The 17,646-nt window shown below is 38.5% G+C and overlaps 1 protein-coding gene across 1 annotated transcript in view; it reads right to left on the reverse strand.

The window, feature by feature from the left end:
- Positions 1-418: 418 nt before the first annotated feature.
- Positions 419-17,646, reverse strand: part of LOC103517128 (titin) — a gene marked incomplete at its 3' end in the record, with an annotated part of 35,515 nt that continues 18,287 nt past the window's right edge. The window contains 10 exon segments of the mRNA XM_026829341.1: positions 419-742; positions 1,501-1,673; positions 3,838-4,009; positions 6,192-6,254; positions 10,497-10,624; positions 10,951-11,163; positions 12,932-12,969; positions 13,024-13,137; positions 13,212-13,468; positions 13,567-13,646. Of these exon segments, the coding sequence (XP_026685142.1) occupies positions 419-742; positions 1,501-1,673; positions 3,838-4,009; positions 6,192-6,254; positions 10,497-10,624; positions 10,951-11,163; positions 12,932-12,969; positions 13,024-13,137; positions 13,212-13,468; positions 13,567-13,646 (1,562 nt within the window).

Here is a 17,646-nt window from a genome sequence, read left to right on the forward strand (position 1 = left end):
ATCTCGACTTCCTTTTCACCTGGTTTCATATTTCTCACTTGTTTTGTTTGGCGAGATTAGATTTGACGCAATAACCTTCGTACGAACTGTGTTAGCTGTAAATCGGACCTTTCAAAGGTGTCTCAAGATCCCCGAATTGTGAAGTGATATTGTTACAGATATATCTCACGATTGGCTACCCTAACTCTCTATACACTTTTTATTTATTTATTAAAAAGATTGCACCTTGGAACCGCTTTCGCATTACTTCAAGGCAGATTCTTTTGCCTCCCTATTTGCTAATGATGATCCCTGACCTAAGGTGGTCAAAAAACCTTGTACACCCGATGATTAACTCTCTATCCACTTTCCGTTTTCTCCCTTTTTGATACAGATGATCCCTGACCTAAGGTGGTCGCAAGACCTTGATTGAACTTACCTTGGTAGAGTTGTCGCAGTCTTTTGTCGGGCGGGCCAAAGTCTTGGCGGGACGGTGGGGCATTGCTGTACGCGTCCGGGGTGCCGCCGCCCCCCCTGCTGTCCATCCTGGGTGGATATTGGGCATAGTCGTCCAGAACCCCATAGCCCCCGTGCGTGAGGGGATCGTACGCCCCGTATTGAGACCGAGAGTCCGCCTGGGGCGGGGCCTGCTGATTGTGATGGGCCGAAGCCATCTTCATTTGCCACAGCGAGTCTTGGGAGTTGACAGAGCCCCCGTTGTTCGACGTGGAGTAGCTGTTCGCCATGTATCCCATTGTCATCCCTGTGAAGGCATTGTATGGGGTTAGGTTGTGAGTTGCGAGTCAAATAAGTCAAGAAGGTTTGGCAGCTCTACTAGAGATATTATACGCCACAGAGAAAGTAGCCATTTTCAGGTTACAACATAATACGATTTTGATTTCAAGTATTGACGCGACGCGATGTGACTAGGGCTAAAAAATCAATTTTTACTGTAAAAAAGAATCAGAGAATTGGAATTTTGGGCTTCTCATTGGTGTGTCGCGTGTATATCGGACTACTACCAACCTCAGTGGTGCAGTTGTTAACGCGTTGGACTTTGGATCTGGAGGTTGGTGGTTCAAGTCCAAGTCATGTCATGAAATGTGCGAGTCAAATATGTCAAGAAGGTTTGGCAGCTCTACTAGAGATATTATACGCCACAGAGAAAGTAGCCATTTTCAGGTTACATAATACGATTTTGATTTGAAATATTGACGCGACGCGATGTGACGTAGGGCTAAAAAATCAATTTTTACTATAAAAAGAATCAGAGAATTAGAATTCTGGGCTTCTCATTGGTGCGTCGCATGTATATCGGACTACTAAAATGAGTTTTTATGGTACGCACGGTAAGTACGAAAAAAATTCTCATAAACTATCCCCCAAATAAACCCCAATGTTCCCCGAGTATGTGTACTCGGCCATGCAACCCTAATAGAAACTCATGTAAATTCACAAGTTATATTACCTATGTAAATTCTCGAGTTATGTAAATAACGTGTAATATGTATGTTGACTTACATTCGCCAGGGTTCTGGTTGGGCGTGTGGTAACCGTTATATGTTGGTCCCACAACACTCATCGGCTTGCCCTGCTCGTCCAAAGCAAGATCCATAGAATGTTCGAGCGCCTTGTTCTCCATCCCGGATGGATAGTATGGTGGTGGCGCGTGCTGCACTATACTGGGGTGAACGCTGCAATCAGGGAACGCGAGGCGGCAAAGGGTTAATTAAATTTAGGAACGCGAGACGGCAAAGGGTTAATTAAAAAGTCCGGAAAATTAGAGCTATTCGCTGAAGACACCATAACTGTTATTCAGCTCTAGGTTTATTGAGCTTGTGAAAGAATTGTTAGATGAAATAGAAGAACAAATTTCACTCAAGAAATGAGCTAGGTTGACTACCTACGTAGCTATGTATGTACATTGTACATGTACAGGTCCGGAAAATTAGAGCTATTCGCTGAAGACACCATAACTGTTATTCAGCTCTAGGTTTATTGAGCTTGTGAAGAATTGTTAGATGAAATAGATATAGAATAACAAATTTCACTCAAGAAATGAGCTAGGTTGACTACCTACGTAGCTATGTATGTACATTATACATGTACATCGATAGTAATTTGATATTGAGTGAGTAACAAGAGATTGAAAAATAGAAAACGCCAAAGCTCTAGTAAAAATATAAAATCCTTGAAAAATTTTCAAAGTTTTCAAGAGCAGAAATTTTCAAAGGTTTGTCACAGACAAAGAATCCAAGGCAAAAGCAAATAATAATAAAATAATAAAAAAAAGAAACCCCAGGGTAGAGGCTCCTTGTAATACTACGATATAGTTATTATTTATTATTCTAAGATATGACTACACAAACACACAGTTACGTACATGTACATCGATAGTAATTTAATATTGAGTGAGTAACAAGGGATTGAAAAATAGAAAACGCCAAAGCTCTAGTAAAAATATAAAATCTTTGAAAATTTTTCAAAGTTTTCAAGAGCAGAAATTTTCAAAGGTTTGTCATAGACAAAGAATCCAAGGCAAAAGCAAATAATAATAAAAAGAGAAACCCCAGGGTAGAGGCTCCTTGTAATACTACGATATAGTTATAATTTATTATTCTAAGATATGACTACACAAACACACAGTTACATGTTGGATGAGGATCAATTCTCACGAGTGGGAAATTCGGCTTCAAAATCGTATTCGACTTGAAGTGTCAATTGTCAAATAGACACTTGAATGAAAGATTCAACTTCCACTTGGATTTAACAATATGAGATTACTGACCATGACCACATCCCAATATGCAAGGACAGTCCTGGGTCTATTATCAACTTCTCATCCTCGAAATGAAAGGATGAATTGCCATGTGAATGTGTTCTCATAGGGAATGCTATGTACCTATAAGATGCTTCGTTCATGTTCTGTAGAACTTTCAACGGTGAATGGGTACATATTATGACATGGGTAGTTGCAACTTGAAACTCTAGAAAGTTTTCTGACTAACTTACTGAGTTGCAAAGCTGCAAGCCATGTGAATGTGTTCTCATAGGAAATGCTATTGTACCTATAAGATGTTCGTTCATGTTCTGTAGAACTTTCAACGTGAATGGGTACATATTATGACATGGGTAGTTGCAACTTGAAACTCTAGAAAGTTTTCTGACTAACTTACTGAGTTGCAAAGCTGCAAATGTCGGAATTTCTAAAGCTGCAAAGCTTACAACTTCCTATTTCAAGAAAAGAGAAAGGCAACTTACGTCGTAGAGTTCATGTCATAGTCCTTGCCACTTTTCTTAGTCTGCTTCTTCTTGCATTTGCAGAAGACAAAGATGAGGGCCACAAACAGGATGAAGATGACCAGAGACACACAAAGTGCCACCAGAGTAGGTGTCGAGAATGCCGTGGCTTCCTTGATGTACGCGGGTCCCACTGTGAAGGAGAAAAGGTGTTGGATGATGATCAATTCTCACGAGTGGGAAATTCGGCTTCAAAATCGTATTCAACTTGAAGTGTCAATTGTCAAATAGACACTTGAATGAAAGATTCAACTTCCACTTGGATTCAACAATGTGAGATTACTGACCATGACCACATCCCAATATGCAAGGACAGTCCTGGGTCTATTATCAACTGCTCATCCTCGAAATGAAAAGATCTTGCAGAAGACAAAGATGAGGGCCACAAACAGAATGAAGATGACCAGAGACACACAAAGTGCCACCAGAGTGGGTGTCGAGAATGCCGTGGCTTCCTTGATGTACGCGGGTCCCACTGTGAAAAGCTGCAAATGTCGGAATTTCTAAAGCTGCAAAGCTTACAACTTCCTATTTCAAGAAAAGAGAAAGGCAACTTACGTCGTAGAGTTCATGTCATAGTCCTTGCCACTTTTCTTGGTCTGCTTCTTCTTGCACTTGCAGAAGACAAAGATGAGGGCCACAAACAGAATGAAGATGACCAGAGACACACAAAGTGCCACCAGAGTGGGTGTCGAGAATGCCGTGGCTTCCTTGATGTACGCGGGTCCCACTGTGAAGGAGAAAAGGTGTTGGATGATGATCAATTCTCACGAGTGGGAAATTCGGCTTCAAAATCGTATTGGGTCAAGAAATTTGTATCATGCAAATGATTGATACCGTGACTGGCTGTTGCGGGGCCCACTCAGCCTCGTGAGGAAAATGAGTAGCTATGGCATATAAATGCGCATAGCGACCGGTGCCAGCATGGTAGGTAAACATTGGATTTTAGGATTATTGAGATATTGGGAAAATCCTACAATGCTGCAGTGAGCACCAAAGTTGTGACATAATAGGTAACACAAAGAAACTGTTAGGTATAGTGTACAAAGAGGGAAGGAGATGGGAATAAGAAAGTAGAAGGAGAAAAGAGAAAAACACAGTTTGAACTATGTATTTTATTCCGAGCATTTTTTCTCCTATATTATGTTCACAGGTTAAGCTATATTGGCGCTGTACCTCTGACGAAATAAATGACTTTTCTTTTATTATTCTTGCTCTATGTCTTCCTAACACCCCACTCCCTCTCCTATGTCTTTATTTTTACAAGGAAAAAAAACTCTGAAGAAAATACAAAATGAGATTTGTTTCCGAAATCATGATGAAAATATTAAAATTCCTACGTACAGGATTAAAGAGAAGTAAAATACCTAATAAGTAGGTTATTGGGAAGGGAAGACCAGGAGATTCCTTTGGGACACCTTCTATTGAAAAGTTGAGGTTTCTGACTCCCTTTTGTATTTACTAGCCCGACTTTGCCAGACATACCTACGTACCTATGAAGTTTTTACAAGCCCTACAGTTCACTGTAGACTTTAGAGTTCTTTTTCATTTGGCTGCACTAATCCTGTCCCTAGGACCACGGTACCTACAGGGACTTGGGGATCGCGTTAGTGTAAAAACAAACCTTCCTCAGCTATCCTACCCTGCTATAATGCAGCTTATAAACCACCTAGCAGTGTATCTATGCTCGATAATAATGATTATGCTGGCGATAATGTTATCTACTGATAGAAAGAACAACGTGAAAATATTATCCGAGAAAAAAAAAATAGTAGATATTATTATTATTAATAATAATAATGGATGAAAAACCCGAGAGAAAGGTTGGTGAAAGGACCGAAATTCTACGTAATGTCAAATGGGGAAAAAAGGAGAAATTCATGCAAGAAAGGTGCGATCGGAGATCAAGCTGCGAGAAAAATAATACTGTGGTTTTGCCCGAAGATATTATTGACGTCCTAACCGAGAGGAAACGTGGGCAGAGGTAAACAATGCTGACGAAAAACATTTGGTTTGGACAAGAGAGTGGACGTTTTGTAAGATAAGTGACCAATGGGGGGGAGAGGGAAAGGAAGCTGAAAAGAGAAATGAGAAAAATTCAATTATTATTTCTGTTTGTTTGTCATTATTTTAATCCAGGAACTCGACTCGCTTCTTCTGATGTAATATCTCGACTTCCTTTTCACCTGGTTTCATATTTCTCACTTGTTTTGTTTGGCGAGAGAAATGAGAAAAATTCAATTATTATTTCTGTTCGTTTGTCATTATTTCAATCCAGGAACTCTACTCGCTTCCTCTGATGTAATATCTCGACTTCCTTTTCACCTGGTTTCATATTTCTCACTTGTTTTGTTTGGCGAGATTAGATTTGACGTAATAACCTAAATAGTTTATCTCCCATTGTTTTTCGATGAATTTTTTGTCATGTTACGAAAAAAAATAGATTTGCAGTTTGTTTGTCTTTCCACTAAATTCGATTTGGGACATCAACTTATGGTTGACCTCAAAATGCAACAACTCGAGAGAGATAAAGTCAATGCAGGAACGATAAAAATTAATAACCTTCGTACGAACTGTGTTAGCTGTAAATCGGACCTTTCAAAGGTGTCTCAAGATCCCCGAATTGGGAAGTGATATTGTTACAGATATATCTCACGATTGGCTACCCTAACTCTCTATACACTTTCTATATATTTATTTATTTATTAAAGAGATTGTACCTTGGAACCGCTTTCGCAATACTTCAAGCACATTCTTCTGCCTCCCTTTTTGATAATGATGATCCCTGACCTAAGGTGGTCAAAAAACCTTGTACACCCGATGATTAACTCTCTATCCACTTCCCGTTCTCTCCCTTTTTGATACAGATGATCCCTGACCTAAGATAGTCGCAAGACCTTGATTGAACTTACCTTGGTAGAGTTGTCGCAGTCTTTTGTCGGGCGGGCCAAAGTCTTGGCGGGACGGTGGGGCATCTAAATCAGTTAAAACAAATTGTTTATTTAATCTATTTATTTACAAATTCAAAAAGATAAAACATTAAAAAAAAACAAACAATTGACAATTAATTATAATTAATTACCTATAAAGGCTTTGGCAGAAATTTGTGGGAAACATTTTTAACGAACTCAAATATGGAATTTTTTTTGGTCTCTAATTTTACCATTTCCTTTCGTACAAAAGTTTCTTTAACGTTGATGCGAATACGCGATGACCTGAACATAGGTAGGGATCTAGTATAAATACTTCCTGCACTACATGGGGGACTAATGTTTCTTATGTTTCGTTAAGTCTACTCTTAAGTCTTCCTGTACATATTTTTACTTTGTCTTCTACACTTACTCTGTTTCGTCCATTATGTTCGTCATGCAATCCTTCCCATTTTCTCTACAGTGAGAAAGCAGCATGAAAAGTTACCCAGAAAAGTATTCGGTTGGGGTAGGACTTGGGAGTAGTAGAGACAAGGGCTAAGGTTAGATACACATATTCGGTTGGGGTTGGAGTAAAAGTTGGGTAAGAGAAAAAGCGCTCAAGGTGTGTCCACTTAAAGTCGATCGATGGTGGATTCATAACGATCGATGGTCTATGGAAAATGACACAAGATTGAGGTGAGAGAGGGAAAGAACTCAGGAGTAAGGGGAAAATTTGACGAGGCGAGGGGGAGATAACTCAGGGTAAAGAGAGAAAATTTGACCGTCAGACAAAACTTTTGACGATCAAGTTTTGATAACAATGCAACCTCACAATTCTCTTGTGATGAGCAAATGTACAATAAGAGACCCTATTGTAATAGACGTTCTATGTATACCTCTGTAGTCAGTCTACCTACGCACTGAGAAAGTTTTTCCCTTTTTCCCCCACTTCCAATAGGGTGTCTCCGTCAGGATTAATTTTTTTCTGCACAGTTCTTCTACGCACTGAGAAAGTTTTTCCCTTTTTCCCCCCACTTCCAATAGGGTGTCTCCGTCAGGATTAATTTTTTTCTGCACAGTTCTATGTATGTCAACAAACACAGATGGAGTTGAATTCGTGATGAGCAAATGTACAATAAGAGACCCTATTGTAATAGACGTTCTATGTATACCTCTGTAGTCAGTCTACCTACCTACGCACTGAGAAAGTTTTTCCCTTTTTCCCCCACTTCCAATAGGGTGTCTCCGTCAGGATTAATTTTTTTCTGCACAGTTCTATGTATGTCAACAAACACAGATGGAGTTGAATTTGTGTTGGACACCCTGTACCCTGATATTTTTTCAGAACAAGATTTTTTTTCTGTCCTACAAAAAAAGTAGAAAAAAGTTTTCAACAAAGCACAGTAGTGTCAACGTTAAAAACCGTTTTTATTAGGTCGGTAGAACAATAAGAAAACTTTTCACAACGTATTGTTGGACACCCTATAGCCTGATATTTTTCAGAACAAGATTTTTTTTCTGTCCTACAAAAAAAGCAGAAAAGTTTTCAACAAAGCACAGTAGTGTCAACGTTAAAAACCGTTTTTATTAGGTCGGTAGAACAATAAGAAAACTTTTCACAACGTATAGGTGGAGGTAGGTAAATGTAAAATGGGAGGATTTTTTTTGCATGTTCTCTCTATGCCACAACATAAGTTCTAATGTTTAACTTTACCTTCTACCTTTCACCTACTTTACGTGAACTTCTTTGTACAATTTATTTTACCTACTCCCCTACTTTCACCCAATATCAGTAGGTATGTTTTACTTTTACCTACATGCTTTTCTTCTTCTCTTTCCTTCCTCTTCTATCTTTTCCTACATTTCCTTTATTTTTATGCAGCCTTTTCTTTTTTCCTTGCATTTTTATTTTCTCTTCTCGTCTGCTTTTTATCATCCTTATATTGTCTTGTGCATTTCTTCTCTGTTTCCTTGCACTCCTTTTCAAATAAAAACCTGCCTTCGTTTCGTGTGACCTCTTCCTCCTTCTCTTCCATCTCCTCCTCCTTCTTCTCCATCTCCTGTCTAGTCTTTTATAATATGCATTTTTATGAATTTGTTTTCTCTTCGTATGCAAAGGGGGGCTGAGGCTTGCAATTTGAGACGTGCAGTGGGACGGTTATTTATTTTTTACGATATGACGTTTGCTCTATATTTTTTGTACGCTATTGGAAATGAAAAAGAGGAGAGCCAAATACGAATCGAGGTAATCTTGAACGATATCAGTTTGTTATTTGAGCAGCTTTAGATTAAAATAAAAGAGACGCTTTTGGTGGAAATGGGAAAATCCCTTGCAAGCTAATATTCATTGTTTATATCAAATTACTTTTTTTTCGACTAACCAAGTACCCACCTACAGATTTTATATTCATAATTATTAGCTCCTAGAATCCTAGGCTAATATTTATGTTGCAAGTAAAAACGCAAGGTGTGACTGAACTTCCACCTACTTAACGAAGTAATGTAAACAATGGTTTTTTGTGTAAACCGAGTTTCATTCGAAAAAACTTCTTCCCTTTTTTATGAATATTGTTTTGGAATAAAGCCAAAAGTTGCTCGGGGAAAAAAAACCTTGCTAAAACAAAATGAAAGGATAGTTTTTGCACCGCAAGACTTTCCTAGTCGCGACGGGGTTAGCGCGAATTGGAGACCAGTGGCGCAATCATAGAGCCTTGTTTTGCGCTTGTGAAACACGAGCGCAAAAAAAAGGACAAAATATTGCCTTTGGAACATTTTAGAAACTGGGTTTCTCTTATCCTGTCTTTTCCTCACAGAATAGAATGGAATAAATGTCTAAAATAAAGTTATGGGAATGTAAAATTTCCCGAATTTTGTGAACTCAAATGCACTGTGTACTCGTAACTCGCAGAGAAAAAGAAAAACGACTTTCGACTCTAAAACGAAGTTTTCCTCGGATTTTTTCCCATTCGACACTGAGTGTTCCCTTTTATTTTTGAATGCTAGCACATTAAATTGCACAAAGAACGAAGAAAAAGTAGGTATATTAAATTTAATTTATATCTGTGCTTGCATTATGATAATGCACCCCGGCCTTTAAATCCCTCGGGATCTGGCTCCCCTTATTTATTGGGGGGGCTAAAGTTTTCAGGTAGAAGAAGAAGAAGAAGGGTGGGAGAAAAAAGGTTATTTTAAAAGGTAAGGGAGGCCGTGTTAAGAAAGAAAGTGAAAAGCATGGGACTTGAAAAATCGAGGTTTTAGCACAATTCCGATGGCTCTTTTCTTATAAAATCGGAATTAGAAACCTAAATTAAAGTGGTAGGTAGGTACATAGTTATAAAAAAGGGAACTTATCTAATATAAATTCCACTTGGGACCCCCAGATGAAAAGGCAACCCTGGATGAAACAGTAAAAAAAAACACATTCATGACGTCATGAGAACACAATTTTACGCTTTGTTGCCTCTGTCTTTTTTTGTCTAAATGTGTAGGTACTAAAGTTTTTGTGTAGGTACGTTCCTTTTCTTCGCCCTGGCTCACAATTTAGCAAAAGAGCAATGGACAGAAAATGTAGGTACCTGTACTTATCTAGACATATGTAGGTACGTGTAAATACAAAGATACATACTTGGACTTAGGTATACTTATTGTTGATAGCAACGTACGTATCTGGATACCCTACGATTTCTAGTGAATACCCATAAAAAATGTAGGTAGTTCAATCCTATTTAATCTATCCATGGGAGAAAAAACATACATGGAAAATAATAGTAATAAAAAATAAACTTCAAAGCTCAAACGGGTGCTACCAATATATCAGGGTAGGTACCTACTAACTTGATGAAGGTTTATATGTTGGTATCACTTGGTAAAATGTTGTACCTACCTCCGTAGCGTAGGGACGATAGGTTGGTAAAAGAAAGTAGTGAGGTAGGTCCGTGGTACCTGGTTCATACCTACATACTTTGAAAAACTAGTAGGTACCTACGTAAGGGCAATACAAATATGGAACATACGAGTAGGTAGGTATGTAAGTAGGTATAGTGTATAGAGTCAGCTCCCAAGGCGTAGTGGTCACTGCGCTCGCCTTGCACGCGGGAGACCCGGGTTCGATTCCCGGCGGAATCAAGAAATTTGTATCATGCAAATGATACGAAATCGACATAGCTTTTCTCCGACCATCAGAGGAGAAAACTCGGGACATTTATTTTCCACAATGGCGAAGAAAAAACATTTCAATTGAAATCATAAATTTCTCGTTTTTTCCTTCGAAATTCAAGAAAAGTTTATAACAGCTAGAAAACATACCTTCGGATTCTTCTGTTGAGATTTCGAACAACTTGGACGATATTTCTCGACCGTCCTTCAGCCATTTGACGAGCGGTTTGGGTTTTCCTTGGGCGGCACAGGATACGGAGAAATCGGTGTCAGAAGCTCTGAAAATCAAACAAGTCATAAAATAAATTATTTGTGTGTTATAGACCACGCCACCTTTCAACTGACCTTAAGTTTTGCTTCCTGGAGGAAACTGGAAACCATAGTAGAAGACACCAGAATACGAGCGACGTCAACTTACCTCTTGGTGATATGTGGCTGGAGTTTTAGCGTGAAGGTGGGAGCCTGATGCACCGTCAGATGAACTGAATTATTTGTGTGTTATAGGCCACGCCACCTTTCAACTGACCTTAAGTTTTGCTTCCTGGAGGAAACTGGAAACCATAGTAGGATAGAAGACACCATAATACGAGCGACGTCAACTTACCTCTTGGTGATATGTGGCTGGAGTTTTAGCGTGAAGGTGGGAGCCTGATGCACCGTCAGATGAACTGTACCAATGCCGCCATGGCCCATTTCATTGGTGGCCTGACAATGGTATTTGCCCTCACTACCCAGATGAGCGCTCGGGATTTGCAGTTTGGGTCCCGTGGCGAGAACGGTAGGGCTTCCGGATTGGGAGTCGTCATTATCTCTCCACCTGTGAACAAGAAGGAATTCGGTGTGTTAACGAGGCTGTGGAAGTGAGTGTGTTAATAGAGGTTGTGGAAAAGAGTGCGTTAATAGACAACAGAAAGGTAAGTCAACTTTGAAAGTTTGAACCAATTGGTAAGTTGCTACAGTGATCTGTTACGTTAGTTAATTGAATGCTGGTATTCCATGACAAAGGTGATGCTTGTTAAGAAAATATCGAGACGAAACAAAGCATAAAACACTAGTAAAACTGGATTTGGAAATAGTCAACGACAAAACATGTTAAGTACATCAGACTGGAATTAATTAAAGTTCAACACATGAAGCAAGAAAAATACCTGCGCGTAAATTAATTTTGAGTCTGATAGCTAACGTGATTTTAACAAGCACTTCTCGAGAGCTGATGGATTTTTTTTATTTATTTTAAGTATAAAGTAGCTACTACTTTCTTACAAGCAGGTTGATATTTTATCTAAAGCAAATGGAACGAAAAAAAAAATGCTCAAGTCATCAAAACATACCTATGCATTTAGCCATAGGCTATAGGTAGGTACAGATATAACTATGTATGTACCTAAGTATTTATTTATAAAATGAATATAAAAAAAACCGAAGCCTCATAAAAAACATAATTTCAGAAAACATTAATCAAAAAAGAGGTAGGGTAGCAAGGCAGAGAGAGAAAGAGAGAAAAGTCCATTTTGTAAAATTATTAAAGTTCAGATTGATCAGAAATTCATTTTGATCGCAACGGAACCGGTTATTCGGGCATCTAAATCACTTTGATTAGAATAATTACAGTGATATTCAATAGGAGAGAGAAAAAAATTCCCTTCAGATTTTTTCTCCCGCACCGGGTGTCACTTTTTCTCTTCCCCTCACGTCCTCTCCTCCATTCATTACTCCCTCTTTCTTTCCTTCCTATTTTCTCTCCCTAGGTGGTGGAAATCATGTAGAAAGGTAAAGTGCTTTCTCTAGTGTGAAAGGTTAAAAAAATATAATTTTCACATAAGGGTGAAAGCGGAAAGGGCAGGGATGAGAAATGGAGAGAAGGAGGGAAATGTTAAATTGAGCTCGTCATGGGTTTGGAAAATCTCTCGCTCCTATAGCATCACGTCCCATACCTATCCATCACTCTGATATTTTTCCCTCTATGTTGTTATTACTGCGAGGTTTTCATATCTTCCTATATTGGCATTATCATTGGGACTAGTATCGCAGGCTTCATATCTTGTGACGCCACGCTGCTGAGAGCAGTGACCATAAAATAAAATATCATATCATTCATTTATCAGTTCTGCCTGGGAGTGGCTTCATATCTTGTGACGCCACGCTGCTGAGAGCAGTGACCATAAAATAAAATATCACATCATTCATTTATCAGTTCTGCCTGGGAGGGTACATGATGTACCAAGTCGGGTGATGGTCAAGAACTTAGGTAGGGATACTGATGAGAGGTAGGGTAAAACCCCCAATCGCCGACACCTGTTGTAATCGTGGACACCCTACTCGTATTTCTTTAATAATAAGAAATCTGCGTGGTGCCTGGGAGAAGGATAAGGAGGAGGGAAATTTTCCCCGTGGAAAAATGTTTACGATTGAAATGATTAAATAATCGTACGGTATACGGACGGGACAGGGGGAAGATGGAGCGTCTCTAAACCAAGTGTTGGAATGAGCAGTTGTTTACCTAAGCCGGGTTTTATGTTGTGCTTAGTACTTATACTCGTATGATGACTGTCGGGAGTAGGTAGGTAAGTCTTTATCGATTTTACTTCATTCGTACTCTCGAACATACATGTAAAATATGTGCCTGAGGGAATACCAGACATAAGGAATAAGTCAAACAAGTGATCCAAACTCTTACCTTGAACACATAGCTCTGGTGCTGTTCCAGTGACGTCACATTACACGGGTTGTTCACTTGACAATCAAACTCCTGCCAGGAGTAAGTCTTTATCGATTTTACTTCATTCGTACTCTCGAACATACATGTAAAATATGTGCCTGAAGGAATACCAGACATAAGGAATAAGTCAAACAAGTGATTCAAACTCTTACCTTGAACACATAGCTCTGGTGCTGTTCCAGTGACGTCACATTACACGGGTTGTTCACTTGACAATCAAACTCCTGCCAGGATTCGCTCACACTACTCTGTCGTTTGCTCGCGTAACAATCGTTATCGATTTCGTTATCGTTCGTTCTCAGCACTTTCTTGTACGATACGAAGTATTTGGTGTTCTTCAGTCCACCGTCGAAGCCAGGCATCCATTCCAGCACCACGTGACGAGGTCCGACATCTGTAGCATGTAGGGCTTCGGGTTTCTCAGGTGGTCCTTTGGTTTGCAGCCGTCGAAACCAGGCATCCATTCCAGCACCACGTGACGAGGTCCGACATCTGTAGCATGTAGGGCTTCGGGTTTCTCAGGTGGTCCTTTGGTTTGCAGCTTGATACTGACACGGACACTGCCTAGGGTGTTGATTACTCTGGAAATTGAACGGAACGAGGATTAGATCTTGTGAAACGGATGCATGGTGAGGAAACATGATTGCCTTTATTGCTGAAGTTTCAGTACAGAGCTGTTGATAAAGATATCTTTCTAATCCCAAGTAGAACACTCATCAGTGGGTTTCGCGCGTTAATATTTAACAAAACATAGGCCGTTTTTACCAAACTCCCTTATGGTGAGGAAACATGATTGCCTTTATTGCTGAAGTTTCAGTACAGTGTTGTTGATAAAGGTATCTTTCTAATCCCAAGTAGAACACTCATCAGTGGGTTTCGCGCGTTAATATTTAACAAAACATAGGCCGTTTTTACCAAACTCCCTGGCGAGTACCTAACAAATATTGCATTTCATAAGCCTATACGATTATACTCTCTCAAGTTGAATCAAAAAATATCCACCCGCCATCCCACAAATGTTGTGAAGAAAAACCTCAGAAGCTAATTTCAAACTTGAGCTCTTTATATGCCCCAATTTCATTCCGAGCCCCCTCGCTATATTTTATTGTGACATGGTGAGGAATCATGATTGCCTTTATTGTTGAAGTTTACATTGGTACAGAGCTGTTGATAAAGTTATCTTTCTAATCCCAAGTAGAACACCTATCAGTGGGTTTCGCGCGTTAATATTTAACAAAACATAGGCCGTTTTTACCAAACTCCCTGGCGAGTACCTAACAAATATTGCATTTCATAAGCCTATACGATTATACTCTCTCAAGTTGAATCAAAAAATATCCACCCGCCATCCCCACAAATGTTGCGAAGAAAAACCTCAGAAGCTAATTTCAAACTTGAGCTCTTTATATGCCCCAATTTCATTCCGAGCCCCCTCGCTCTATTTTATTGTAGAAACTTTGGGCATTATTTTTTATGCCCAACAGAACTTAATTAATTTTCGTCTCGAAATTTGTTTTGTTTTTTGCTTTCACGCAGATTTGCCTTTCTGAGAATTTTTATTGTTTCCAGAATGGCCCATTTGGAGAGAATAAACACAAATTATGTGGCAGAGCTTTTGGCGACATTTTTTATTCTCGTCAGACATTAATTTTAAACATCTGATATTTACTATAATTTGCAATTAAAGGTGTTGTGCTGGGACCCAGTCAGTGAGCTTATAGTGGGAATCCAATTTTTGAAGTACCAAAATCTGATATTTTCAATTCTCCAACTGAAAAACTCAATAACAAAAAAGTTTTTATTAATGCTTCAATAAAATCACAGAAGTTATTTTGGGAAAAGGTGAGTTGGTTCCCAAAAAAAAGGTCAATTTTTGTCACGTATGAATTGGTTCCCCTTCAAAAATTTCATGTACGAATTGGTTCCCCTTGGAAAAAGGTATTAATTGGTTCCGACAGACCAAAATGAGTGTAAGCTTTAGAAAAATTGAATACCGAGCGAGCTACTAAATTCAGCAGTTCTCAATATGCAAACACCTATAACTACTCAGAAATAAGATAAAAAAATTTATTCCTTCAAAAATAAGCATTCTTGATTTTCGACCGTTGCTAAAATGTTGGTTTTCCCGCGTGTTTTGAGTAGAAGTCAATACTCCTCCTAAAGCTAAAGTTGATAATATCAAATTCATAATTCATATTTCCAAGAATAGGAAATTGAGAGTTCCGTTCCTACATGATTCAAACTTGGAACTTTCGTAGCCCTAAGATATTTGATGGCAAGATCATAATTATTACGTATAAGGTCTGCTGTTTAGATTTATACCCAAGCTTGTATTGTTGGTAAAGACGATTTCATAAATTCGGTTCTTGGAAACAAGAGGAACGATCAAAATTTAATGATCAAGTAAATAACAATATTATTGGTTTGATTTGCCTAAAAATTCTATGAAAAGCGTTTATTAAATGGAATGTGTAATGTTTGAGCCGTCAAGATTTTGGATTCACGCGAAACTGGTAAAGTAAGAAAACGCATTTTAGAAAGAATCTCAAATATTTCAAGATTCCCAAATTTCAGTAGGTATAACTATATATGATGTCCAAAATTGATGATGCTTATAATAAGCACACATTCCTCATAATACCATAATCTTCTCCATTTTGATACACTCTTTTATCACCATATATTAGTTTGATCTGCCTAAAAATTCTATGAAAAGCGTTTATTGAATGGAATGTGAATGTGTAATGTTTGAGCCGTCAAGATTTTGGATGGTATTTACGCGAAACTGGTAAAGTAAGAAAACGCATTTTAGAAAGAATCTCAAATATTTCAAGATTCCCAAATTTCAGTAGGTATAACTATATATATAGAAAAATATCTAAGAATCAAGCGTGCCGGGAGGAGTGCGAACGTCAAGAGTTTGAAGCAACTTAAAGTAGACACTTGGTCAGGATAGGACAAAATCTATTCCTCTTAATAGTATTGTCATTCCAGACTTCATTAAAAAGAAAGCTATGTACATGAGCTTGTAGACTATACTTGGGCATGCACATAGGAGAGGTACTTTCAGGCTACCGACGGCCTGTTTTAGCAGGCTTTGCATTCATTGATGGGTTTACAGATCAGTTGAGAGGAGGTACTCGGAATTTTCAAGTGACCAAAACAGAGGCCACTTCTTTTAAGTTAGCTCATCATTATGACTTTTTTAACTCGAAATTTAAAGGATGAAACAGACGTCACATGGACATGGACCAATCGGGCAATACTTGGGAAATAACACGCCTCGTTCTTTCCAAAATATTGCTACATCCACTATGTCATAAGGTCATAAAGTTAAGGAGCGCGGTAGCGCTCCGCCCTGCCAAGTCAAAAAAGTTTGACCGCGCTACTAGAAAACTTATTGTTGATAGCTACGTACCTACGTATCCGGGTACCCTACGATTTCTAGTGAATACCCATAAAAAATGTAGGTAGTTCAATCCTATTTAATCTATCCATGGGAGAAAAAACATACATGGGTATGTAGGTAATACCTAATTCCTAATAGTAGGTACATACCATTCATTATTCTATAGTGCTGAATTGATAGGTACCTACGGGTAGGTACTTTTTGTTGTAGATTTTTTTTTTCCATTTTTTAATGCATCAAATACAAGTGCAATCAAACTAAAAAAAAGGTAGGTAGGTACGTATCGTGATGAGAGAGAGAGAGAGAGAGAGAGAGAGAGAGAGAGAGAGAGAGAGAGAGAGAGAGAGAGAGAGAGAGAGAGAGTACACTCTTTTATCACCATAAGCTTAGAAATCAAAACATTACGCACAATCAATAGATACACGTCCTACCTACTTAGGATAGTTTGCCACTAGGATGACATAAGTCTAAAAATTGTCAACGTTTTACAACGCATTAAAGTTGATCTTATCTCAAACGTTGGAGAATAAATTCTCAAGGAAACAACAGAGAAATCTAGTCACTGAAGCTTAGGACAAGCGACATGGCACCCAACATTCTTCAAAGTTTAAGCAAACATGTCGTTTTGGACAAGCAGTTCTGAGATATTTATCGTCTCGTACAGTGACACACCGGGTAAAAACAGCGAGAGTCTGTCGAGAGTAGGCTGTGAAGAATGACATGAAATGTGAAGAAGATTTTCGATGCCAGGAGATTGAGGAATTGAGGACAACCGAAGAAAATGAAATAGAAGTTGACAAAAGAGTCAATGAAATAATTACAAGGACTAACTTTAGGTTTCACAAATGGATGCGTCAAATTAGGGATCCGTTAGGCATATTGAGGACCAAAGTGTCATCAAGGATAATAATAAGTTAACAACATAATTAAGAGTTCAGCCAAAATCTAATGATTGGATCGAAGAAGAAAAGTGTATTCGGAGATGACCTGATCAATGCTATTAGTATTAAGAAATAAATTTTGCTAAAAAATGAGTCATTACTTTTTACAGAAATGTAAGCAGAAATAGAAATAGAGATAATTGTTGTGAAAAGTGAAGAAACTTAAAAAAAAAAAAAAATACACACACGAATTTTTTGTCAAACTGCAAATTGAAGAGAGAAAAAAAAACC

This window comes from Diaphorina citri, unplaced genomic scaffold (assembly GCF_000475195.1).
Source record: "Diaphorina citri unplaced genomic scaffold, Diaci psyllid genome assembly version 1.1 scaffold1759, whole genome shotgun sequence".
NCBI lineage: Eukaryota > Metazoa > Arthropoda > Insecta > Hemiptera > Psyllidae > Diaphorina > Diaphorina citri.